General features: G+C 32.3%; 2 protein-coding genes and 1 pseudogene across 7 annotated transcripts; 2 read left to right on the plus strand and 1 right to left on the minus strand.

Moving 5' to 3' along the window:
- The first annotated feature begins 1,312 nt into the window (after positions 1 to 1,312).
- On the plus strand, positions 1,313 to 9,254 carry LOC107433040 (putative recombination initiation defects 3). Of its 2 annotated transcripts, none has more exons than XM_060812581.1 (12): positions 1,313 to 1,541; positions 2,384 to 2,525; positions 3,882 to 4,038; positions 4,168 to 4,302; positions 4,836 to 4,888; positions 4,982 to 5,176; positions 5,395 to 5,460; positions 5,561 to 5,610; positions 7,011 to 7,164; positions 7,440 to 7,521; positions 7,993 to 8,104; positions 8,783 to 9,254. In XM_060812581.1, the coding sequence occupies exons 1-11, from the start codon at positions 1,477 to 1,479 to the stop codon at positions 8,100 to 8,102; spliced, it is 1,209 nt and encodes a 402-aa protein (XP_060668564.1). In that variant the 5' UTR covers positions 1,313 to 1,476; the 3' UTR covers positions 8,103 to 8,104; positions 8,783 to 9,254. The 2 variants fall into 2 exon arrangements, with proteins under 2 accessions (XP_060668564.1, XP_015899764.2); XM_016044278.4 differs by having other exon boundaries at positions 1,314 to 1,541; positions 8,002 to 8,104.
- A 6,198-nt stretch (positions 9,255 to 15,452) lies between these two features.
- On the plus strand, positions 15,453 to 21,835 carry LOC107433043 (uncharacterized). 5 transcript variants are annotated; one of them, XM_048464993.2, is made up of 8 exons: positions 15,455 to 15,767; positions 16,208 to 16,797; positions 17,193 to 17,408; positions 17,692 to 17,762; positions 17,941 to 19,612; positions 19,715 to 19,860; positions 20,267 to 20,453; positions 20,570 to 21,835. In XM_048464993.2, exons 3-8 carry the CDS (start codon positions 17,258 to 17,260, stop codon positions 21,187 to 21,189), a joined length of 2,847 nt encoding a protein of 948 aa, XP_048320950.1. In that variant the 5' UTR covers positions 15,455 to 15,767; positions 16,208 to 16,797; positions 17,193 to 17,257; the 3' UTR covers positions 21,190 to 21,835. The 5 variants fall into 5 exon arrangements, with proteins under 5 accessions (XP_015899769.2, XP_024935353.2, XP_024935354.2 ...); XM_016044282.4 differs by having other exon boundaries at positions 16,307 to 16,797; XM_016044283.4 differs by having other exon boundaries at positions 15,453 to 16,797; positions 17,695 to 17,762.
- A 748-nt stretch (positions 21,836 to 22,583) lies between these two features.
- LOC107433031 (pentatricopeptide repeat-containing protein At5g66500, mitochondrial-like) lies at positions 22,584 to 27,029 on the minus strand (annotated as a pseudogene).
- Positions 27,030 to 27,580: the final 551 nt, after the last annotated feature.

The following is a 27,580-nucleotide window of genomic DNA, read 5'->3' on the forward strand; positions in this document are numbered from 1 at the left end:
ATCATAGATACCAAAATTTTGATAAAAAAATTTGATCACTCTAGATTTATCCTCTTTTTTTTAGAATGTGTGGATCAATAAACAATCAAACACAAATATTTAGAATACTAACAAAGAAAAAAAAAAAAAGCAAATATTTAGAACAGCAACAATAAAACAAATATTTAGATCGACATCAACAAAAGAAAAATATTTAAAACTTATATTTCTTCTATAACAAGCTAGCCAAATTCTTTAAAAAGCAACATAGAAAAATCATCCTCAATACAACTAAAGAAGAGCCAGTAAAATAGTGAATCAACGTAAAAAAAACATAAAATTCATAAAATTAACAAACATGAAAACTCAAAAAAAATATGGGAAAAAAGTAAAGTTTACCAAAAGAATCACATAAATATAAGAAATAATACTAATTAAAAGATGCATGGTTTATAGAAACAGTAAAAGAGATACAAAAATACATAAAATTAACAAACATGGAATCCCAAGAAACTATGGGAAGAAAGTAAAAATTTACGATAAGAAACATAGAAGTAAAAAATCAATGGATATCTTTTCCTTGATAATTAAATACAAGTTTTTATAAAGAAGAAAGAGGGAAAAAAAAATGAAGCCGAATCCTATAGTTTTAGAATTTGTAGAGTACTAAAGTTTCAATATCTCTCTGGATCAATGTTGTATAAGTGTTGGATCAATGTTGTATAAGTGTTTGCTTGATGGGCACTCAATAGTTTACTTGATAGACACTCAATTTAAAAATCACTTATGACTTAATTCAAAAATTGTTCATTAATGGTAAATGTCTAAATTTCATTTATAATTGATGATGTACATGTTTTTTTTTTTTTTTTTTTTTGTCTTTTAAAAAAATCTGTATCTACCTTTTTATTTTTTAAGAAAATCGTATCATTGATAATGATTGTTTTGTTGTATCACAACTTTGAAAGCAGTAGATAGCTTCCTATCCTAATAAATTAATTATGTGTATATATTTCTTATTTTTACATACAACCTTTATTATAATGTCTATTTTTTTTTTTGTCTAAATTTTAATTAATTAATAATCTAGATATTTATTTTTAATTCTTTTAACTTAGGTGTACAATTGGTCAAGGTGGATAGAACAAAAAGTACATAGGGTTGGACAATTATCCAAATTTAGTTATAGAGTTAAGCCCAACCCACGCACCGAACAAATGCAGCCCAACCCATACCCAAATTCAAAAAATTAGAAAACAACAAACTCGACCCGAATGACCCAAACTTCTTTATTTCCCGCCATTTCCCGTATAAAAGGCCTCGCAGCGTATTCGTTCTCCGTCATACTCTTTCGCTTTTTCTTTTCAAATTCTTTACATTTCAAACGGACATTTTCCATCTTCTCTCTCTCACTGTTAATTCTGATAGGGTTATAGTCTGTGGCGATTAGAGTTTATTTGTCAGAGATCTACCTCAAAAGGTCAGTGAATTGAGCCGATGAGGATGAAGATCAATAAGGCGAGCGATCTCAGCTCCATCTCGGTTCTTCCTCCTCACTCAAGGTTTCGAATTCTCTCTTTTATCCTTCTTTTTTTTTTCCATAGAAAATATTTTCTAGAAAAGATGATCTATTTTAACAGCATGCATTTGTTCATTTTTGAACAATCTGCAGAAAAAAATGTTGAGAAAATTGAAGATTTCTTTTTTTAAGTTTCCGTAGGTTCGGAAAGTTTTGTTTGACGCAATCGCGCTTGTTATGTGTTTTTTTTTTTTTTTAATTGGTAAAAATATATAGGCTCGAAATTGAATCCTCTTCTTCATTTTTAAGGATTTCGATTTTTCTACTCAATATCGTGTTTGTTTCCCGAGAAAATTAGGAAATGTTGAGAAAATCGAAAGTTTGAGATTTAAGGTTTATAATATTTTGTAAATTTCTCACTTATTTGTGCTTGATACTAGTATTTTGCTCGGACGAGTTTAGTATCACTTGATCTCTATTTTATTTTATTTTCTATCCACGATTTGATTTTCCATCGCAAAATGCTTTGTTCAGTAACCTAGAAAGTGCAAGAAAATGCTTACGAAATGGAAAGTTGGACTTCTAAATTTTTATTATATTTCAAACTTGCTACCGAACGGAGCTTATGTAAGAGTATTCGGATTTTTACGAGATTTTGAATTTGTTCCTTCCATCTTTTTCGTTTTTTTTTTACTTTTTCTACACTTCTCCAGATTTGTATATCTACAGGAGATCGAAGTCCTTGATTCCATCATACCCTGCAACCTTTGCCACGATAGAAATATTGCAAAGAAAACTAAAATTTTATGTGACTAGTACAATAAATTTACTTTGAAATTTTTTCGTTCTTCTTTACTGATGCTGTTTGTTTATAAATCTCTGAAGGAGATCAAATTCTGTATCAAATGGGACACATGCATCACAACTTCGATCACAATCTTCACAACAATCATCTCAGGGATTCTCTCAACATGGCATTTTTTCTCAGCTCTCTCAGAGCTCTCTTGACGAGGCTCTCAATGATCAGGTTAAATCGTGTCTCTTTTAAATTTTAGTTGTTGATCTTTTATCTCGTTTGTAACAAAAATTGGATGACATTGTCAAGCTCTTCAAAATTTTGTTACTCTTGTTTTTAATAAATTAACTTATTTATTTATTTTATCCACTTTATTATCAGCAAGGAATGCGTTTTTGAATTGGTTTAGTTGAAGGAACATTTCCTTTTTCTTTTTTTAATTATTTTCTTCTTCTTTTTTTTTTTTTTTTTTTGGGGGGGGGGGGGATGTTGTTAGTAGTCTATCACCTCTCATCCACTTTCTTAGCGGCAAAAGAAACCGTAATGCTTAGTTGAAGAAACTTTTACTCGCATTTTTGGTTCTGAGTTTGTTTATTTGATATCATGATAAGTGATAGCTAGATAAGCATCTGCTTCCTATCACATTTGTGTTTGTCAAACCTAATGACCAATGCTTGCTAGAATTTGTGCACATTCTAAAAATTTCCCCTTTTTTTTTTTTTTTAATGCTCTCACTATTAAGGAAGGAAGAACTTTTAAGAGTGCTTAAATTGTTTTATATAACTAGAAGTTTGACACTCTTTTTTGACAGGGAGTATAAATAGTAAATATCAGGTTTGGAAACATAATATGTTGTTACTTCCCTGATTGGAAATAATTATAAAAGGTCAAGTATTTGATATTGGTTTCATGAAATAATGTCAAACTGATTAAGCATCAAATTGTTTGAAACATTTTTAGCTGGCTTAATTTAACAAGAGATTTATTCTATACCATCAAGTTTCTGTAGTTGCATGCTTTTCAATTATTATTATTATTATTATTTTACCTGTAAGTTCAATCAGTTATAGTTGGATGTAAACAGTTTCATATCTCTGGTTTCGTGATCTTCTAATGGTAAAATGTTAAAGATTGTTCTTTAACCTTTTGTAGAGGCTACAAAATTTAAGTTTATGAAGATAAGCTCGACTGGATATTTTCAGTTTTCCCTTCACATCTTGCTCCTGTTATTATTTGAAATTTCATAAACACTAACATGTCTTACATCCTAACAAAGAGATATGATTTTCACACTTCTATTGTGGGAACAATACTTTGAAGTTTAGAGAGCTGAAACTTCTTTACCTTTCCAATTTCTGAGGGAAATTTTCCAAGGTTGATTATTTGGTTGAAATGCTTAGTGAAACCTCAAATATAGACTGATTTTGTTAGTTTTATTATCATTGTTTTTCAATATCTCGTGGTTTCTGTGGAACAGCAAAAATGCCATGTAGAAATTATGTAAATATCTATTTTTAAGCATCATTCATGAATAAGCTGCATTAATCCTTTTTTTGTTCTATTTCTTTTGTTTGTTTCATTTTGCAGAGATTTGGTTCCCAAGAGCGAGAGAAACCTGTAAAAAGGGTACTTCCCTTTGCTCCTCCAATGAGTCATACACGTGAAGAAAATCAAATGCCAATAACAAGATCCTCCACCAACACAATGCGCAAATGGAATTCTGCATCTCTTCCAGATCATAGATGTAAGACAACTCATACATGTGAAAGCAACATTCTGCTGTAAGAAAGTTGACAGGCCAATTAAATTATTATATTTTTCAGGCATTTTTATGGCTTTTAATGAGAAAGTTAATATTTTATTATCTAACCAGGTCAGATTAGTGAAGAACTTCAGCACCGAATAGGATTGATGGAAACTTCATTAAATAAGTTTGGAATGATCCTGGATTCTGTTCAGAGTGATGTCATGCAAGTAAACAAAGGGACAAAGGAAGTTTCATTGGAGAGTAAGTAACCTAATTCTCAAACACCAAATCATGCAAGCTGAAGAGGATATATGTAATATACTGCTTCTAACTTGAAACAGTATTATAAGCTGCAAAACTTTTGTAGATCTGTGATCTAGGAACTATGAAAATTGAAGTAGAATATTCATATTCTTAATTGCTTTCGAAATATGTTGCATGTTTTTAACTGCTGATTTATCACATTGAAAGAAAAGTTCTATCTGATGCTTTATCTTCAACAAATCCAAGATATACAGTTTAATAGAATACATTCAAAGCCCATCTTCCTGAATAATTTCAATTCTGATGATAAAGTTTAACTTCAGTGGGGAATTTTTAAGGGCAAAATGTATTCATTCACCATCTAAATAATCTCATTCTGTTAGTTAGGATATAAGTATGAGTTTCAGTTTACTGTGAGGAGGAAGAGAACACTTGGCAATGCACTGTGATTTTAGTCTCCATTCCTTGCGATGTCAAAATTCTGTCAAGCTTAATCAGAGTAAATAATTCTTCATTCAAACTAAATTCAGCTGAAGGAATACGGCAAAAGTTGGTGGTTCAAGATAGTTCTCTACAGCTAATGGTAATGACATTATTCCCAAACTTACTTTCTGTTAAGCCATTTCAAGCTTTTTTAAATGTGGACTTTCTAACAACGTAGAATTTGGTAAACTAGCACAAGGGACAAGAAGATATCAGAGCTATCTTTGAAGGGGGCTTCAAGTCTATATCTGAACTAGTGAGGAAGGGTACTTATCAAGACAAGTTACAGGAAATTTTCTTAGTGCTTTCAGCCTTACCAGAAAAGATAGAAGCAACCATTATAAAATCACAGAATGAGCTGTGTAACTCAGTCATCAAGGAATTGCAGGTTTGTCTAACATTGTATTAAATAATGTGAAAGCATTCGCACTTTTCAGATGATAAACTTTCTTTCCTGATTTTTATTTGAAACGAGCAATAGTAAGTTCTTAATTGAGTTGTAATTTTCATTTTTCAAACTTCCTTAAGATTCTAACTTTCCATTGTGCATTTTATATGCCTCTAACCTTGTTGATTCCCTTTTTCTCATCATTCAACTTCTTGCAGGCTATTACTTGCTGCCTAACGGTCACCAACCCAAAGGACCAAGCACCCTCTATTGTACCACCAAAGGTATTTTGTTTTCCTCAAATTGTGAACAATTAGTCTTTTATGAAGCACTTTTCATGGTGAATGTTCTCTAAAAAAGCATTTTACATGTCAAAATTTTCAGGCCACTAGCTGCATTGCATCTCCACAAGGAAAGCCACAGCCTTTTAGGAAGTATGTGAGAAACTTCATTTACATTGGTTATTTTTCTGCATGATAAAATAAGTTATTTTCCTTATTGCAATCCTTGTTATTAGGAAAGTTCCCTTATGGTCCTTGGACTGGACTGATTAAAGCTTAGCTTCAACCATTTCTTTTCTTTTTTCCTTAAAAATTTATCTTCCTGTGGCCTGAATCTTTGGAAGGAAAGAGGTAAAAAATAATAATAATAATAATAACATAAAAAGTAACCTGGGCATTTTTTAGGTTATACGGCAAATACAATTGAGCCACTATGCTATATGTTCTGCATCCATGAACTTTACTGCCTATTGCTACCTGATAAATGGCTAGCATGGTTATGACTACTGCAGTAAATGCTCATTATTACACTGTGTCTAGGAACCAGCATAATCCAGTCACAAAGCATTCTTCTTTTCTGGATGGAAGTCTCATACATTGTTTCACCAGTTGTTGTCAATTCTCTCTCTCTCTCTCTCTCTCTCTCTCTCTCTCTCTCTCTCAAAATATTTAATGTGAAGCAAAATTTTTTAAAATATCTTATGCGAAGCAAAGTTTTGTTCATTGGCTTCTGTGCTTCCACAAGGATCTATGTGGTCTTCTTAATAAATCTAAGAAATATACCAGTGTGGCAATGATGCATTATTATCTTAAATATAAAAATATTGTTTAAGTTCTGTACATATCGACCATGATTTGATTCATGCATTTTAAGTTATCCAGTTTGTCTAAATACTGAATTATATTATATTTTCTTCAAGTATCTTATACTTTCTGTGGCCCCACACATAAGTATATTGTCAAACCCTAACTCATATATATATCATCCTCATTTTGTTCTCTTTTGGACCCCTTGTCTAACGTATGATAGATGTTTATCAGTTTTATTTAATGCTTTCATTCTAATTTTACTTGTGGAGTTGGATACTTGACTTTCAATATTTTCTAGAGTAACAGTATGGTTGTACGTCAACGCTAGCCATAGGCCACAGTTTGTTCTGAGATAGCCTTTTAGGCTTGACAGGATGGCCATAAAATATCTTGTATCTAAAATTATGTTGTGTTTTCAACTTAAAACATGTCAAGCCTGTTTCCCTTGCGACTATTACCTTTCTGATGGACATAATGGAGTTATTTAAGCAAAATCATCTTGTTTCTAAGTGGTGAATCTAACTTGGTAATGAATCTTCCAAGTTATATCATCTCTTCATTTTTCTGTTTAATAATCTCCATTCCTGCTACCTTATCATGCATATTTCTTGTTTTTGTTGGTGTTATCATTACTAATATGCAACACCTTATCTTGGGCATAATTGTATTTTCCTTTCATTACATTATTAATATCAAACAGGACTTTTAATATGTAAAAAAGTGTATATTCTTCTTGATTTCAGCTCAGCAGTGTCTCCAAAGATTTGTGCACAAACAACTTTAAATTCAAAGATGGGAACAGGAGGCTGGAATTCAGGAAAAGAGGGAAAAGCTACTTTCACCAAGATGGCATCCCACAAGATGCGCCTACAAAAAGGACCTTCTTCCATTAAACAGGTTATTTCTAGCCCATGTTCCTTTTTTTTTTTTCATATTAATCTTTTATCCTCCTTTATCATTGGGCAGATTCATCATTTTGGATTGAACATTCTGTTGGAAGGGATGGTAGCATGATCACTGCGATATTGACATATTGTGTTTTATCCCCCAAATGCACTTAAATGAAAGCTAAAACTATCCTACATGTCGCATGTTAAAAATTATGCTTGCTCATTTGGAGTATAATGAACCTATTGTCATATACCATTTGAGAAGACAATTACATGTTGCAGGAAAGAGAACGTAGAGTTGTCATTGAATCAGATGAGGAAATTGATGGAGGTTTTTCCTGCTTGCTTGAAGAGACAAAGACAGGTTCTTAATTGAAAGTAGACTGCAGTGTTATATTCCTTGACCATTACAGCTCATGGTTAAGTTTTTGGATATTGGTTATATAACATACGTTGCTATATAAGTGCATAGATTCCATGTATGGAGGGGTGAGTTTTAACTCCACAACTCTCTATATGCCCATACATTTAGGAACCAAAAAGCGAAATTGAATTTATTGCTATTATTTCCCTTTATTTATCACCAGAAGATGCTAGGGTTTGCTTTGATATCACGAGCTAATGCATCTTAGTTTGCCGGAGAAAGGGATAAATGCATTATGCATCTTCCACTGTATGGTTTTTTCCTTAAATGCATGAGAGCAGACGCCTTACAACTTCTTGTTTGCCAGTTTATTGGCAACAATAATATGACAAACTGAAAAAATGTTATATTTATACATTGTTTAATCATTTCTCTAAATGGAGTTGCTTTTTTTTTTTAAATCCCTTGGAGGACATTTAGAAAACTATTGGACGAAAGACATAGAGGAAGAGACAGAAAGAATTTTGAGATATGCAAGGAGGCGAAAAAGAAAATGCCGTGATGTTATAATTATAAATTGAAGGTACTTGCAGATTGTTACATAACTAAGTTTCTATTATGCTTGAATAGACATTAGGGTTGTTGGATTTCTGTTGAAATGTAATTATTTCTTTGTGCTTTACACTTTGAATTCTGGATTCATCTTGCAGTTTCAGATTAGGCTAAATTTGGGATACCTCCAACCAACTAGAGTTGGTCTCTTTTGTCTTCAGCTTCTAATTTATCTTAATGAAGTTTAAAGAGTTTAGGCTAAAAGCTTTTAGTACTAGATATATATTTACCCTTTAGTATTAGAAATGTATGCAAGTTATCAAAAAAGAAATGCTTGCAAGGTGGTACTACGGTAATAGTACCAAAAATTTGTTTGAGATTAGGTTATTCTTAGGAAAATGACTTGTTAACAGTTCACCACTACTCGTTTGGTCATTGCATTAGCAATGCATCATTGTCCACATTATTTAGATGTCCAACCATTTGATGATGGATGCAATTCTTTTGATATAAAAACCTATATGGTTAAAGAAAAATTGATGGGCAACCGCATCTACTGCAATTGTCCTTAACAATCCCTTAAATAAACGAGGCATCAATCTTAAGCTTACATTAGAATTTCTTCAGTAGATTTATTTAAGCTTAGAGCATACACATCATGAGCATGAATTTCAAATTCATATGTTTATTTTCTGTGCAATTCATGCAGGTGGAAGATAAATTGATCATTGTATAACTATAGAATTCCTTGGAATTCCTTGGAATTGCAACATGAAAAGTGCAAATATTTCGGGTATGTTCCCCTTTCTATAACCAACTAATCTCATTCAAACAAAAACAACCAACAAAAAAAGGTAATATCTCAGATTCACCGCACCCGCCGACCCCTCTCTCCTTTTCTTTCTTTTATTTTACTCTTCAAACTTTTTGTATAAATGAAACCGACAAATAGAAAAGGATATTGCGTCAACTTTTTATTTTAAATGTTTTTTTGGGCTTCCATGACAATGGGAGTTGGGACAACTTCGTTATGTGAGACTGATACATTTGGATTAGCGGGTCAAACAGCAGGGGATGTGACAGAAAGTGACCACTTTTAAATGAAGGTGCACCTTAGAAATTTTTAACGGTAACGCATACTTTTCATTTGTGTGTTCCAATAATTGAAGACATGATTCCAACATCTTAGTGCAAACAGCAAAAGAAAATGTTATATATATATATATATATATATATATTTCTTCAGCGTTCACCGATACACCGAAAAATTTGGATTAAAGAGGGAAAAAAATATATATATATATTAGTTTCCTCTTATCCATCCCAGTCCATGATCAGATAACGGGTCTGTGTTTGTTCAAGCTGGGCCGAATTTAAACTTCTTAAGTATTCTCTGCTTTTGCCCAAATAACATTTCATTGTCGGAGATAAAGAAAATTAAAGAAAAATTTAGGCCCTAAAAGCGTGAGGAAAGTTCTAAGCCAAGGTTAAGATACATCTTTTTCGGCTTCCAGGTCAATGAGCAAATCTTTTTGATCCATTTTCAATGTTTTTATTTATATTGCTATCAAATTTTATGATATGCGCTGCTTAGCTTGCAGCAGAACAGAGAAATCTTCGTCTCCCACGTTGGTTTTTATTTAAAAGGATTTTATTTAGTGCTTCAAGCATGATGATGTATGGTAATGCTTTTTCTCATGGGCAATATTTTCTTCTATAGTACCAATTTTCAGTTTAAAATTAAAGTGAAATGTTAAAAGAATTAGTAGTTAATTAGAGTATAATAATATTTGTTCAATTGGCTATGAAAGTGAAGCGTCATATATTGATGTTAAATAAGTATTTATATATATTTCTTTGTGTATAATAATTTAAATAAAAACAAGAGAAGAGGCATTATTCCGAGGCTCTGATTTGGGGATGAAGCCACAGCATTGACTTGTCATTGCAAACTAAATAAATAAATAAAAATGAAAAATAAATGTTATATTCTGCTGTCGGCGCTCTATTCTGCTCAATCAATTAATACGTGGCACAAAATCATCAATGGAGCTAGATACACCACTATTTTGTAAATATATACATTATCATTGTTTTTAAAAAAAAAAAAAAAAAAAAGAAGAAGAAAATATACAATTATCATTGTTATCTAAGAAAAAAATCCAACGAATGAAAATCATAAAGACTTTAGGGTCCCCCTATGCAATAAGGTGTTACGGGGCTAGTTTTCAATTGTCCTTTCATTCTAAAGGTAACATCAATGTTAAAGTTGTTTTCTGATTTTTCAAAGAGACTGTTTACAAGGCAAAGCTCTAATTAAAATAATATAGAGTTTATTTTATAATTTTATCCTAAACAGCCAATGATTAGGTTAGTAGAATATAGCTTATTAAGCAATTTTCTCCCTCTCTCTACCCCTTTGTATTTATTTATATATATATATATATAGATATAATATTATATGTATTGTCTTATTATGGATTAGGATGTTGGGACTTGAAAGGGAGGCCCTATTTTCAATGATGTTAGATTATTTTTCAATTATGTTATGCTATCAATAAGAATATACCTTATCTTTGGCTCTTTTTCTCTCTCTTAGGTTTTTTTTTTTAATTTTTTTTTTTTTACTTTTTTATAATTTTATTCATGATGAGGAAACAAGAAAGTTACCTCTGGAAGTGCACGCCCAAGGCCAGTATTACTAGGTTGGCATTTTTTTTTTTTTTTTTTACATGATTTGTTACAATTTTTCATGTTATGATTGTGGGTAGAATTTGTCAATTTTAATGAGTATGATTTTCCACTATTTCCTTTGTTGGCCAACTCACATTATCACTGTTTAATATTATAAAATTATATAAAAGAAAAGTATAGCTAAATATATTTCACTTCCCCCACAATCTTTCATCACTTTCTTCTTGAGTGTATTGCAATTAATAGAGCTTTTACTTTCTCTTTTTGATAGGATATATGAGGTTGGGAGTCCCCTTTAAGACATTGGGTATCCAAAAGACGGAGCATCCAATGCTTTACAGGGGAGTGGTTACAACCGGGATGTCCATAACAAAGTTGGGAGAGAAATCAGAAATATATATATATTACTTTTTATTTTCCCCCTTTTTGTGTGTGTTAAAAAGAAATATATACTTATAGTCTAGATGTAAAGGATTAATTTTCATCACAGGTTTAATTATTATTTCGACCAGTTCGTCTCTGCTAAGAGATGTGTGATTTAGTTAAAATAAATGATTAATGTTTATATGACAATTGTATAGTCGTTAGAGAAGATATGTGACAATATGAAACACTTCTAAATATACATGAGCATTATTTTATTTAATAAATTTGGAAATTAATTCATTAGAAAAAAATCATTATTTCCGCTACCTTAATAAACAATTAGCTTTAAAGAGCAATAAAATAATGGCAACTAATATTTGAATAAATATCAACATCCCATAGGCCATAGCCCCTTTAATTAATAAATCTCAATCTCTTGAAGCATTTAGGGTTAGCTAGGCGACATCATTTGGTGAGAAATCTACTTGATAACCTCCAAGCTATGAGCATAAAAACTAAACTGCTAGATTTGAATATTTTATTAAAATGACCTAATTTGATAATATTGATCTCAACAAACTATACTGCAAAAAACCCAAAATTAATTATTGCAGAAAAATTTGGATTATGCTTTTTGTCATGCGTTCGTATTTGCATGCGGGGAAGGAATTTTTGATGAATTTAATTTTGCACCAAATTGCCCATCAAATGAAATAAAAAAATTGCACCCGGTAGGTACAGAAGGTCGTTCAATTAATAAGTTAAACAACCATTAAGTACTTACCAAAAAATAAAATAATATAAAATAGAAAAACAAAGAATATTTCCTGAGTAACATTTATTTTTCATTGATTGAAATAAAATAAAAAAGCATAGTCATTTTGGTAGATGCTATGTGGTAAATGTTATATATGCTAGCGTATTGTCTCTACTTGCGGGAAGTTGGAAAGTCGGTAGAAAATGATTGTATTAGGAATCAATTTTTCTTGGTGGTCCTCTTCAATATGCCATTCGACCGTCTCAACTTTTGAATTATGTCGAATATCTTTTAGGCCAAGCAAGAGAAAAGCTTCCCCCATCATTTACATGCAAAAAAAAATTTAAAAAAAAAACAAATAAATAAATAAAAATAAAAATCTCATGCTTTTTTCCACTTTTCTTTTTCTTTTTTATCTATATATATATAATATATATTTTGCTAGGAATTTATATATATATATATATATATATATACAATCTGTTTATGGTGCGTATGGTCCTCATACAGACTACAGTATTGGTAACAGTTTTTCATAGTATTGGTGATGATTTTCTAAAAAACCGTTGTTAATACTATGAAAAACCATCATTAATACTGCGTTCATCATGCGAACCGTCCTCACCATAAAATTTTCGTATATATGTCTATATGCATCAGGTTTACTATAACTTATTACATAAGTTTTTAAATTACTTTAAAAATTAATATTTAAAAGCATATTGATGATATATATAAATTTAATGAACTGTTAAAATTTTATAAAGATAAAATAAAACTCATATAGACTATTTATGTATTTATAAAATCTTAATTTTTAAAATAATTTAATATTTAAAAAAATATAGAGAATAAAACTATTAAATTAACTTTATGTGAACTTGGTTGCATATATTATATAAATATGTATGTTTGACGATGCAAAAATTGAGAACCATGTTTAATCAATTAGTTTATGTCACCATCCTTATAAAATTTTACTCCGAAATTAATAAACTTAACAACGTACCTCTTTTTTTTTTCATGAAGTGGTCCCCCCCCCATTTGGTATGGCATTTGGTACCTTGTTTCACTTAAAACAAAAACAATATTGACAACTTCCAACACATTCCAAAACTTGGATTATGACCTCCGATAGCCACTTTTTTTGTTTTTTTTTTTTGGCTGAAAACCTCCGATAGCCACTTTGCAACTATAAACAACAATCTCATGCATGGTTAGCCTCTTGTTATCATTATTGTCACTATTATTGTAACCAAAAAAAGGTCAAGCTTAATGAAGGTTGAAAGATCAATTATCCACCTAAATAACATAAAATAATAATAATAATAATAATCATAACAATAAATTAAAGAAAAAACATTTTTGTACTGTATTTTTTAATTTAATTTAATTCTCTTCACTACTTTATTCATTGGGTATATTTTTCTTTAATCTAGCACGTAAATGGGTGTTGGTTTGTGGAATTGGGGGTTCTTTGTCTTATATGGGCCTCCTTCATAGAGCAGACAATGAATTAGTATTGGAGTTGGTAAAAAGTGGGGTTGGTGGACCCAAGTGCTTTTATGTAGTTGGGGCCCAGCTAAAATTAGGCCCAACTGCTCCTCACTTGCCTTTTTTACATGCTCATTCTCTTGGCATACATTTAATATATTTCCAATGCATAATACACAGGTAAATAAATAAGCCCTCTCAGAAAAAAATAAATAAATAAATATACAAGCTTCTGGTCCTTTTTTTTTTTCCTTTTTTTTTTTTTAAAATATATAATAGGGTTTCTTGGGATATTGAAAATTCAGGGCAAATACCTGCTTTAAATTTAATTTTTCAAGATTGCAAATGGAAATCCCAGTTATTGACATTAATAAAGAAATGTCTGGACTTTTGGAAAGTAATTTCATGGCCTCAGCAGTATAAAAAATAATTTAATAGTGATAAGTTTTTGTTATTTATCCCTATAATAACATAAGAGACCAAATGATTTATCAAATAATGTAATATTATCTTATTGATATTCACTTATCCATTTCAAACATCTTCTTATTTTTAAATTATAAATTGTTGTAAAGATAAAAAAAAAAAATTTACTTGTACAAATTTAAATTATATTAGCATGTACTTTTATTATATTATTTCATAAAAAAATTTGGTGTTTATAGCATTAGTGTAGTTTTTATTCAAATAATTAAAATTATTATTTTATATGGTAAATATGTTATTAAATTAAAATTTTTGTCACTGAATTCTGTGTTAAATATTAGTTGTCTTAGTAAAGGAACTAGAACTACCTCCCATAGAAATAGATAAAATTGCTTTCAAATATTTATGCAATCTTTCTTCTTAATCTTCTAGATAGATACGATAATAAAATTGAAAAAGAAATATTGATTATCTTATCTTCTTCTTCTTCTTCTTTTTTTTTATTTTTTTTTATTTTTTTATTTTTTAAACTCTAATCGGTGAACCAAATAGATTCTAAGTAAACAGAAAATTAATTTTGTAATAAAACAAACAAGGAACAAGGAAAGAAAAAACTTTAGTCTACCATTTTGACCAAGGCATAGTGAAATTTCAAAATTTCTTAGGCAGTTTTGATACCTATTGAATGTACTTTGATTTAGAGATTGTCTTCTAGCAAGAGGGCGGTTTGGGATTCAAAAATTTCAAAGCATGTAATTAAGATTCATTCATAATAATTGTTTGGTTAAAAAGCTAATTTTGTTGGGTCAAAAGAGTAATACAAAAGTGCCTTCAAAATTTAACTCTTACCCTCTACTTTATCATTCACCATTTTATCAATGATATTATGTGATATATTACTTTACTTCACAGTAACCTGTCGGCTACCTACCCTTAGACTAATATATAAACACATATACACGCGGATTTATATTATATGTGATACAAATGTTGTCTTTTATTGTATATTAAAAATCCATGACAAGGTCTAGGTATACTAGGACTTATATATGTTATTATATATTTGTTTATTTTTATATATCTATATATAAGTTGTGAAAGTCATGATTCATGACCTATATCTATTGCTTTACCACTAAAAATTGAAAGTCTTAGACAGCTAATATATATAAAAAAAAAAAAAAAAAAAAGGAAAGGTTCATGGCCGCTCCTCTTGTTACCCACCACATAGGATTACCAATTTTAATAAATTTGTCTTTATATTTTTTAAAATTATAAAAGTATACTTTCATATTTCAAATTTTTTGTTGTACCATATTTTTTTTCCTTTTATAATTAATATGCGAAAAAAAGTGATATTCTAATAGAGAAAAATATGTAAAATGGATATTTTATGATTTTTATAAAAATACAAAAGCAATTCTGAAAAACAAATGGCAGTCTTACTGTAATTTTCCTGAACAAAAATGATTGGCTCTAGTGTCCTTGGCAATTAATGGAAATCATGAGGGAAAATAAATATAAAAATATTTAATTTTTAATAATTACTCGTTTTTAGTTTTTATCACACCATTGTTTCTCCGTTGGGTGAATTCTGTCAATTCTCATATGACCTCATTTGCCTAAAGGCCAAACCTCGCAACAAAATTCTTCTCTTTCAGAAAGAAGAGAGTACACGTCAAGATACGTTTCTCTCTCTTTTCTTTATCACCATCGGAGTTTTAGAGAGAGAGGAGAGCATTTTTTCATAGGGAGAGAATATATCAGAAAGATAAAAGCAGAGGAGAGAGAGAGAGAGAGATTGTGTATGTGTATTTGATGATTGTTGAACGTGGAATTGCAGAGAAGAAAATGGAGACAGCTTCACCTTTTCTTCCATACAAAGCTCTCTCTATGGACCCCATTAATCCTGACCCAACTGTCACGTATTCTTCTACTGTCAGCCAACAACAACATTGTAAAGCTCTCCTCTTTCACTTTCTCACTTTCTCTCTCCTCCTACTCCCTCTCTCTTCCTCCACTTTTCTCAGTCTTTAATGGCTGCCCGTTTGGGAAATTCTGCTTAAAAAATTTAGTGGGTCGGTGCTAGATAAGCATTTGGGACTCTTTTTCGTTGTCAAAAAAAGATACCCACTTGGAAAAAAGTAAAAAAATAAAAATAAAAAAAAAGGGAAAAGTCTTTACTTCTCAGCAGGTGTTGTAGAAGATGCTGAAAAATTGATCTGGGTTTTGTTAAAAAAAAGTGTGTTGTTTTGGCCTTTTCTTTGGAAAATTTTGATGGTTTAATTTGGTGGTTAAAACTTTGATATAGAACGGAGAATCTTGCAAAGCTTTGTTATTTATTTATTTATTTATTTTCTCTGTTGGGAATGAATATCTTCGTTCCGAATTTTGCAGAAATTGACTTGGGTGATCACAATGGGTCACTTTCGTTGGCGTTTCATGCTATATTATAGAGGCTTAAAATTTTCACTTTTGCATGTTTTCTTCTTTCAGTGGTTGAAGCATTGACCTTGATATAGTGGTTGCTCAACAAAGTATCAGTTCAAGTATCAAAATTAAGGATTTTGAATTCAGTTTGTGCTCATGAGATTTGGATTTAACGATTTTGGAGGCAAGCTTTTGATCACATTTTTCCAAGAAGGTTATCATTTACTAAGTTTGTTCATTGAAAAATGAGGGCGAATTATTTAGCCGTGACCCATTTTTGTGATCATGAACGTTGAGGGGATATAATTATTTTGAGTGATCCTTTCTTTGAAGAGAATATCACATTGTGTGAAGTGAGAGATGCCATGTTAAAGGCCTTTTATGAAGGAAAAAGAGAAGGATTTGATACCTTGCCATCCAAAGAAAGCTTTGTTACCTTAAACTTCACTCTTCCAGATCGCTTAAGAGGTAAATAGGAGGTTCTTGAGTATTCTGTACTGGATTTGGTTAATCTTCACTTTTATTCTGAGCAGCGATTTCAAGGCTCAAAACACGAGGTATCTTATGCATTTTCATTTCTTTATGGTCAGTACTATTTGCATCCAGAATTTCTTTTCCAAAATTACTTGGCTTTAGTCTTGCATCATTTTGTTCGTGGGGAAGCTTATACTTGTAGTCCTGTTATTGTTGATCCTGACGAGCAATTAAGTTTTTCAATTCTGTAAATGCACAGATGTCAATAAATTTTTGTATGAACCAAATAAAAACTCTTACTGTAATAAGAAATTTGTTTCTTTATACAAAAAGATGTTCTCCCATTTTTATAGGTGAAGACTTTTATTATATTCAAATGTTATTTAAGTTTTGCTGAGAAGAGGATTTCATTTCTGAGTAATATTCTTTAATCTGCTCATCAATGATTTGTTTTCTCTGTTGATTGGTTTTCATGCAGCTAGGCCGGTGGGAAAAATTTTTTATGAGAAAAATCCAAATTAAGTGAAAAATCACTCAACTTCTATGGCGAAGAGGTCCCAGAGACGCTCTGTGCGTTATGAGAAAGATCAATCAGGTTGTATGTGGGGTTTCATAAGTATATTTGACTTCCGCAATGGTCGATCTAGCCGGAAGTTGCTCTCGGATAGGAGGCATGGAAGCAAGCATACGTTGGGTAAGAAGTCTATTTGATTTCTTATTAAGATATTTGTTATAACATATTTCTTGGAGGATGGAGAAATGGCACTAGTAAAGAACCAGGCATTTTCTCGGGACTAATTAATTTTTGAAGTAATTATGGCCATCATGTTTGATATGCTATCTAGGAATTATTGCAGCTTCACATTTTTGTTCTAATCATTTTCTTTGTGAATGATCATTTCAAGCTAATCTTTAGGAGATTTGCATTTTTAATCTGTCAAATTCTAAATGCTTGTTAAATTTCCATTTTCCTTCAGCAGGTACTGGAAATTCAAACAATAAGTTTGAAATATTGAGCAATTTGGATGAGAACTGTCAAGACAAGCCTGTAAGTGTTATCAACTTACAGATTAACGGAATGCGTTTCCTTAGAATTTGCAGTGTCGTATTATCTCAGAGGAATGAGAGAAAGGAAGGCGAGGGCATACCGTATTAGATAAATTTATTGTTTGCTAACTAGATGAATATGTACTTAATTCATATTTACCAAAATATTAATGTTTCAGGATGTCGAAGAGAACAGAGCAGAAAAAGTAACAGCTGATACCCGTAAGCCTAGTGTGAAGAAACTCATGGAAGAAGAGATGTTCAATGAGGAGGACATAAAGAAGGATACGTGCAATGCTGAAGTAGAACCTAAAGAGAGTGAGTCAGCACATGAAGGACAAACAAGAACACACCAGAAAAGGGCAAAGAAGAGTCGCAAGAAAAGCCGCGATATGGATGTTCATAATTTGAATGTAACTGAAAATTTGCAATTGGAGTGCAATTGTGATCAGATCCCAAGCCAACCATCTATAAAAGATCTTGGTATAGATGAGATAATGGAAGAATTCTGTCATCAGATACATCAGAAAAGTACCTGTTGCACAAAGCATGACCTGAATGGTGAAGCAACTGTTCTTTCAAGCCACAAGCATTCTGACTTTGAAGTCAAATTATGTGAGGCGGTGAAGGAGTTCATAAACCAGAAGTTTTCTGAAGGCAAAAATCTCACAGAAGATCAGAAGATCCACCACTCCAGAGAACTCATGGATGCACTTGAGCTCATAAGTTCAGATGAAGAACTGTTTCTGAAACTTTTGCAAGATCCAAACTCTTTATTGGTTAAATTTGTTCAAAACTTGCAGGATGCCAAGGTAAAGAGAGATGATGAAACCAAGCCGCATGGTGGATCTGACTTAGAACAGAAGCTTGTTAATGTAAGCAAATCCGAGGAGCTTGTCCATCCTAAAAAGCGGCACTTCTTTAGGAGGAGGACCAAATCTCAAGAAAAGTTCCCATCAATGGAAAATGAGCATTCTGAGGCTTCAAATAGAATTGTTATTTTGAAGCCTGGGCCAACAGGCTTACGAAACTTACAAATTGAAAGCAGCCTTGACTCATCACCGGAATGTCATAGTATTGCAAGAAATAAAGGGCCAAATGATAGAGTTGGTTCTCACTTTTTTCTTTCTGAAATTAAAAGAAAATTGAAGCATGCCATAGGAAAGCAGCAACATGAAATATCTACAACTGGGATGTCGAATAGATTTCGCTTCAAGTCTAGGAACATAGGAGATGGTGAGAAAGGAGGTGGTAAGGGAAATAGTGGAATGAATTCTCCTAGCAAAGACCACTTCTATATTGAAAGAGTTGCTAGACCTTCCACTGGTTCCAAGAGAACAGACAAGGCTGGCAAAATGAAAGACTCTGAAATAAGTATAAAACCTGAAGCTGATGGTCTCCCCAATCAAAGGATATCTAATATCTACATTGAGGCAAAAAAACATCTTTCTGAGATGCTGAGCAATGGAGATGAAGTTGTGGACTTATCAGGCAGACAGGTTCCTAAAACCTTGGGAAGGATTCTTTCACTTCCCGAGTACAACCGTTCTCCCATTGGTAGTCCTGGAAGGGATTGGGATGATGCTATTGTAACTGCACAGATGAGATTTTCTGCCAGTAGCAAACTGCAAAAGGTCAATGAGAGCAAGTGGTCTCCCATAAAAGAGAAAAATGTTAGTCCTTTAGGTCGGGAAGCACAATATAAAGAGAGTCAGTCCCCTATACAAGACAACAATGCTGATCATGAACAACAAGCTCCTACATCAAACCCTAGTATATCAGATGATATTATTCATAATGTGAAAGTTGAAGACATTGATTTCATCGTTGAAGATGAGACAAGTCCTGAAGGTATTGGCTTTGAACCTTTTTAAATTTTGTGTCAAGCAATTTTATAAAGCCTTTTTTAGGTTTTTAAATTATTTAATGTTAACATTGGTACAACATGTGCAGGTGAGCCAGAGATTATAAAAGAAGAATGTATTATCTTGGATGCTACCACTGAACCAAATTGCTCTACCTCTGCTATCAGGGAGGATGAAAATGGGGAGAAATGTGATCTATGTGATGATAAAAGAAATTTGGAATCGATGAAACAGGTAATAATTTCTTACTGGTTTCTTGCGTTGCATATCATTTCTTTTTTCTTTCTGTCTTCATTTTTGTTGTACAGATTTTTTGTGAAAATTACATTAACATGATTAATATAAATATCCAAAGATGGTATACTCCCTTCATGAAAAAAGCCCATGGGATGATGATATATTTGCTGCTGGTTCAATTGTCTGAATGTTCTGTCTTCCTCCAAAGAGCATGTAGGGCAAAAATGGAGATTATGAATCTCTCTTGTGTTATAACAACATTTGGAGACCCTTTTTTGTACCAAAAAGAAAAACATATGGAGACCTTTTCTAAGATATGAAAATTCTGTATGTGAAAATGAACGAATCTGTCCACTTTATCAAATACATATTATCTAAAAATTTATTTTTGTTTGTTTTCAAGGACTTTTATGAGGACAACGAGCTGAAATCTTCTCCAATAGCATCCCCTTCAAGCTCTTTGGCTATCAAGAAGGTTTCGGATCTTGAAAGTGCTTTTGATATGCCAGAGAGGCCAAGTCCTGTCTCAGTTCTTGAACCTCTATTCTCGGAGGATGACATTAGCCCTGCAAACACGATATGTGAACCTGGTAAGCATCCATATCATAGGATTTTGTTTTACTTGACTTCATTCTCCTTTTTGCTCTTATTCTTTTGTGTAGCATATTGCTTCTGGGCTGATGTGAATTTATTTTCCAAAATACAGTCAATCTAACAATACAGCCACTACGGATTCAATTCGAAGAGCCTGACTCTTCAGCTGCAGATCAACCTAATAGTGCAAAAAGCTTTATGGAAGACAAAGAATCAGTCTTTGACTACATAAAAGCAGTAATTCAAGCCTCTGGTTTGAATTGGGATGAATTACATACAAAGTGCCTTTATTCAGATCAACTACTAGAACCCTCATTGGTTGATGAGGTAGAGTTTTTCTCCAACCAGATTTGCTGTGACCAAAAGCTTCTCTTTGACTGTATTAATGAAGTTTTAATGGAGATTTGTGAGTACTACTTTGGTTGCTCCCCTTGGGTGTTATGTGTTTTACCGCGGATAAGGCCAGTACCAAATATGAAAAATGCTATTGTTGAGGTTTCCGAAGGAGTTAATTGGAATCTCTTTGAACTGCCACTGCCTCGTACTCTGGACCAGATTGTCGGAAAAGACTTGGCAAGAACCGGAACATGGTTAGATATCCGGTTGGACACTGAAACCATTGGTTTTGACATTGGTGAATCTATCCTTGAAGACTTAATGAAAGACACCATCTTAAGCTGTTTAGATGCAAGTTCTAAAGCCGAATATGCTGAGACTCTGGTTTTGAAATAAGAAGGGAGCAGTATCAATGTGTAAATGAAAGCTGATTCTTTTCCTTATCACCATAAATGCCTGACCTTCTGCCAAAGTGGGTAGGAAAATAACTTTTATCCATCTGGAGGATGGATAGCACCTGTTCTTAAATGAAGAGAATGTTGTATGTAGCTATCCTGAGGCTAGCTATCCTGAGGCATCCTGTAATAGTTTGACTAAAAGCTTTTTCTAACTCTCTCTGCTGAACTCATGTACATAGAAGCTGCCAGATAAAAGAAAAAAAACAAAGAAAAAGAAGAAGAAAAATGACTCATGGGCGTTCATATGTTTTCTCAATTGCAAGATCAAGATCCTTCGTGGGAATGGATCAGAAAATCCAATCTGCAAGTGCTTCTTGCAAGAATACAAAATAAGGCTCGTTTCTCACCGCATTTTTACAATGTTGATGATTGGTGAGGCAGTAACCTATGTAGATTTTGTAGAGTTTGCAGTGTCCATTGTGTTAGTTGAGAAAGTGTGTTCTTCATTTTGTTTGATTTCATTCATTCATCTGTGTGTTCACTTATTTTGCTACTGTATTTGTGAAGTTTGGGATATCCTGAGTTGTGAGTTGTAACTAGCTAAAAGAATTAAGGAAATAAAAGAATTTGATATTCTGAACAAATTACCATTGTCTTGCTATGCTTTAGTAAAAATGGTTGGTAATGAGAAATCTTATGTGTCTGCTTCTACCACCATATTTTTAGATAATGATTCAGAAAATTTATCCCAAAAAAAAAAAAAAGGGGGGCAATGATTCAGAAAAGTTTGAATGCCCTATTTTAAATTGGAAAAGAAAATAATCCTGAAGTTATGCTTTGAAGCTTGAATATTTGGGTTCATGTGTAAAATGAAATGGGCATTCATTGCTACATCCATCTATCAATGGTGCTCGTTGGTTTCTTCATGAGATGGGTAGTTTTTATTTTATTTTTCTCCATCATATTCTCAACTGTATCTAGTTTAATAACCCTCCAAGTAATTTGGATTTTTCAATTTGGAAAAGAGCACCCTTTTCAAAAATTAGGATATGGACTTTTAACAAATAGCATTTTTCATCTTTACGTTATCTGGTTTCAAATTGAAGTTTAAAACAATGTCAATCTTTTTTTCTTTTTTCTTTTTTTCCTTTTTTTTTAATTAAAATTTTTTTTAAAAAAAAAAAAAAAAACCTGTATAGTATCCAAGAAATCTGCCTGTCTGTTTTAAAAAAGGAAAATCAACGATAGGTTATTATTAACAATCTCCGTTTGTGATATTTTGACTAAGATGACAGAGGAAGATCAAAGATATGGAGTGTACTTGTTGGTTTATTAAAGTACACAGAATATTTTTTGTGATTATTAAAATCAGTCCCTCATTTAATGCAAGTCTTGGTCATGCATCAATTTTCTATTAGGCATTAAATGTTAGCACAATACAATAATTAAGACCATCCATCTCACTTGGAATAAAGAAACTTTTTTATTTTTTTTTGGAAATAAAGAAAAACTTTGATGAGTACCAGGTGGTTGAACAAAATTTGAAAAATGAGTTATGGAATGATCATCTCCATAATGTATCTATCTTGAACGAAATTTCGCTACTCCCAACTCCTGATCTTTGTGGCAATTTCCAAGATGCTGGAAACACCAACTCATATCAGTATTTCATGTTCAGATAAATATATAGTTTTGAGCAAAGCAAGGGGATTGACAATAATAATAAAGCAGTGGAGAAATGTGCTGTACATAAACCCCAGTGGACAATCCCCTCTTACAAGCTCTTAACAATATCATACATGTCTGTATGATATTATCAAAAGTGCTTCTCAGTTTGTCCACAGAATCCCACCTTCCAATGGATGCATAGAAGTTTGATACTAGTACATAATTCTCAGGCTTATTTGGCTCTAAATGCAGCGGTTGCTTTACGGCAAATGCACCCTCTTTACATCAAAATTATAGCTACTTTCATTCAAAAGTGCTGCCCATACTGCTGCAGCAGGATATAAATGTCATGCCTAACCATATTATCATACAGACACCAAACCTCATCTATTTGACCAGCTCGACCTAACATATCCATCAAGCAAGCATAATGCTCCAGCCCTGGGCTCAGATCATACTTCTCCCTCATTGAATCAAAGCATTGTAGGCCCTCCACCAGCCCTGAATGCCCACAGGCCGATAAAACAGTAAGAAATGTCACAGAATTTGGAAAAACTCCAGATCTAATCTCCCCCATCTTATTGGACAGATCAAGAGCTTCAAGCCCATCCCATGACTTCCATATGCATCTATCATGCTCGTCCATGAGATCACATCTTTGTTACAAATACAATTGAACAGACATCGAGCATCTGAAATCTTCCCACATTTTGTATACATGTCTAATAGTACCATTGCACATTTTAGTCCCACATTTTGTATACAAATCAAGAGCTTCAAGCCCATGCCAATGACTTCCATATGCATCTATCATGCTCGTCCATGAAATTGTTACAAATACAATTGAACAGACATCGAGCATCTGAAATCTTCCCACATTTTGTATACATGTCTAATAGTACATTGCACATTTGAGTCTCAGGTTTAAAACCATGATGCATAGCCACACACTGTCTCTGCTTCCCAACCCACAAACTCAGAGATCTCAGAGCAAGCAGTAAGAGTACTAGTAAGCGCAACTAGGTTAGGTTTCATGGTACGGATGATTGGAAACACCTCTTCATACTCCCGATTCTGCACACACCCAAAATAATTGAATTGTGCATGACATCATCCTTTCTGCAATTCCCACTAGAGAACACTTTAATGGCCTAGCTAATATGGCCAACATCGGAGTAGAAATCAATCAGAGCAGTACCCAAAACCACAAAGTCAGAGCCCATTACTACCACCAACCCATGAACCTGCTTACCCTGTTGAAAGGCCTTTAGAAAGGCACAAGCTTTTAGCATAGAACAGAAAGTAAACTCACTAAACTCCACTCTATGCCTCCTCATTTCTATAAACAGACCAAATGCTGCCATGTAGCTGCCATGTCACAGAAAGCTTGAGAGCCAAGCATTCCAAGTAACCACATCCTTGAACCCCATCTCTTCAAAGATCCTGACCAAGCCATCCAAATAATCATACCTTGAGTACATGTCCATGAAAGCAGTTTTTGTCACAGTTCCTGACTCTGTCCCCCTTTTAATCATAAGACAATGGACTTGTTGGCCTTGCACATGGGCTGGCAACGCTGAACATGCCACCAATACTGGAGTAAAACTGTAGGCATCAAGTTTAGATGAGTGCGATGTACGCAACATAAGAGGGCCCATGTGGCAAAAAGGTCACGGTTGCGGGTGTATGAGACAAGTATAGAGTTTATCGAATAGAAATCTCTGTTAGACGCTTCATCAAACAAGTTGTGGATGTGCAAACCCTTTCAAATTCCCGAACATCTACTAGTGGTGGAAAAGCATAGAGTAGGACAATTTCTATATAAGTTGGAAACTGACCAGGCCATGAAAAATTTCCATTAAGAACAATCTGGTTGGAATATAAAATGAGAAAATTGGCTTTCCCGCATTCATTATTAACGTCTTTACCAACATAAATAGAATAAACGTGCTTGAGAAAAATCCGCTGACAGAAGCTCACAGGATATGCACACAGCTTGACACTGTAACATGTAGCCAATTATTCACATATTGCCACTCCACCCATACCAATATCAATTAGTGTCTCTTTGCAAACCATTCTGAAGCATCTCAAAGAAAATGTGCATCTTTATGTATTAACAGATAAAAGTAGGGAAACTGTTGTAAAATCCTTATTGCCTATTCACCTTCTTTATTGCAACTAAAACGTAACAGAGAAGCTCTGTAATCCAGAGCTGCAATAAAAAAAGTAACTATATAATATTCACTAAATATAGAATTTTCTTACTTGCTCATTCATTTTGTGTAGCACTCAGTTCATAGGTAATGCCCAAACCTTTAGTCAAATGTAGAACAATCAGATCATAAGAGAAACAAATTCCTTTTATAGTAAAAGATATATTTACTTCATCATGCTTTTCGATAGTCCTGAGTCCCAAAAAGTATTTTCCATTGGTTTCACTTGCAACACTCCATAACTTTTTATATAAGCGCCAAATCATCCAACAAAAACAAAGAACTATATTATGGTTGCTATGCACTCTAATATATAATTTTAGTCCACATACCTCAGTCTTTGCTAGGAGTTCCTATAAAGGATATTTTGACCAACATACTTAAAGACATTCAACCTGAGATTTGTTTAGATGTAAGTAGCATGGAAAGAAAATTCTTTTGTACAGTTATAGTATCTCACACACTCTTCTCAATCGTGGTTACCAAGAATCCAAACTGCATATGGCACATGTAATGAAAGAGCAGAGACATGGAAACAAGAACTACCCCTGCGAGGTGGAATGTACAACACCAAACATTTTGAACTACTCAAAAAGTTTCAGTCGAATTTAGAGTTACCAATTACCATACAGTTCAGGGCTCTGAACCAGTTCTGAAATATATACATATATATATATATATATATATATATAAGAGCAGCTTCAACATTTCCCTAAGTCTCAATTAGCCACTATTTACGAACATCAAATATCATCAAGCAGGATAATTCCAAATATTTAGTGAGGTTGACCCTTCATTGGTCACAAATAATGTGCATAGATCAAGAATTCTAGAAACCACCACATGGCAATTATAAGGAAACTCAAATCATAAATCAAGCAGACAATAAATAACAGCACTAGTTAAAAGTTTACCAAATTTAATGCAGCAATGAATTATCTGGGTAGAACTTAGAACTGGAGTTTTTTAACAATGATATTACTAGTGGATAACAGCCAAATTGGATGCTAAAATGTTTTCTTTTTCCTGCAAAATTTTAAAAAGGGAAATAAGGTAGAGGATAATTCACTAATCCGTTGGCATTAACTTCAGGTTTACAGTTTATATCCCAGAAAATCCATTACAGCTTCATTGGTCAGCAGTAACTTTGATATAAGTTTTGAGAAACTTTTCTTAAAACTTGATACAAGTACTGCACTGTAAAACTCTTATCACTCGGAGGAAAAGTGAAGGACAAGCACCCCTCTTGCTAATTAATTAACAAATGCATTCTTTCTATTTAACTCAGACTTTGAAGGTTATATACTATCAATGGTCCTAGAATCTGTTTTCAGTTTATAATATCTTAGAATTTTGAGGGAAAGGAGGAAAAAACCATTATACTATCACTACTTTTAGCCCCTTTTTTTATTATTAGCCTCATTCTGTAAACCTTATAATTATCAAATATCAATATTATTATAAACTCAAATTTTCTCATAGATATTTTCCCTTAACTTAAAAAAAAAAAATTAAAAAAAAAAATGAAAAATTTTGATTTTTTTATTTTTCCTATCATCCAAACTAAACTCCAAAACTTGTTTAATCCAAATATCTACTGGTTTGCTATTACAAAGTATTGGCTCAGTGCTAAGAGGTCAAGGGCCTTTCTCAGTCTAGATAATATTGGTACTAAATAGTTCATGTGAAAATCTAATCTTTTGGAGCACAACCAATACTTTAAAAGTATCTTGGTCTCAGGGGGGAAAATAAAAATAAAAATAAAAAGAAGCAAATTCCATAGACAACGAAGAGTAACAGTAGAAAAAGACAGGAGATGAATGAGATCTTACCAGCAGTGAAACTAACAGGGACGAGCTGGCTCTCCAGTCTACGTCATTATGTTATTGTATTTTTCAAAATTATTTTTTTTTGGGAGGAAATTCTTCCTGATTTTTAAAAACAATTTTTTTTTCTTTTTGGTTTTTGGGGACAATTGCAAAACGAATTTGGTCTGTCTCTTTTATTTTTTTTTCTTTTTTTTTTTTGGGTATGGAGGTAGAGGTTGTACTTTTTTTAGAATAATTATAAAAAAATTTAGTTAATTTGAACTCATAGATTGCATCTAAAAATATAAATAATATTTAATATCCTAAATATTCTTAGAGGCAAAAAAAAATATATATATTTATATATATATATATATATATATATATATATATATATTGTTCTTATTAGATACTATGCCACAAAATTTAAAATAAAAATAAAAAAAAAAGATGGGGAAAAAAAAAAAAAGCTATTTCCTATGGATGAATTTATTGTATGAATTACTCATAATGCTTTCTTTTTTCTTTTCTTTTTTTTCCCCTTTAATGCTTTTTAAGTTTAAAATATGAAAATAGTTTTGAAGTTTGTAGGGAATATGTTTCGGATTTAATAACGTCAAAATTAGTTATAATTTTTTATTTACCTAAAATTTAATAAAAGTTGTTCCACAAATTAGAAGCAGTAGTAATAGTGAAA

This window comes from Ziziphus jujuba, chromosome 11 (genome assembly GCF_031755915.1).
Source record: "Ziziphus jujuba cultivar Dongzao chromosome 11, ASM3175591v1".
Classification (NCBI taxonomy): domain Eukaryota; kingdom Viridiplantae; phylum Streptophyta; class Magnoliopsida; order Rosales; family Rhamnaceae; genus Ziziphus; species Ziziphus jujuba.

Coding starts and splice junctions, on each gene's coding strand:
- LOC107433040 (XM_060812581.1), top strand. CDS start 1,477: ATGAGGATGAAGATCAATAAGGCGAGCGATCTCAGCTCCATCTCGGTT. Junction 4,889..4,981: donor ATAGTTCTCTACAGCTAATG/GTAATGACATTA, acceptor TTGGTAAACTAG/CACAAGGGACAAGAAGATAT. Junction 5,461..5,560: donor CCTCTATTGTACCACCAAAG/GTATTTTGTTTT, acceptor CAAAATTTTCAG/GCCACTAGCTGCATTGCATC.
- LOC107433043 (XM_025079585.3), top strand. CDS start 17,258: ATGGCGAAGAGGTCCCAGAGACGCTCTGTGCGTTATGAGAAAGATCAA. Junction 19,613..19,714: donor AGATGAGACAAGTCCTGAAG/GTATTGGCTTTG, acceptor CAACATGTGCAG/GTGAGCCAGAGATTATAAAA. Junction 20,454..20,569: donor AAACACGATATGTGAACCTG/GTAAGCATCCAT, acceptor TCCAAAATACAG/TCAATCTAACAATACAGCCA.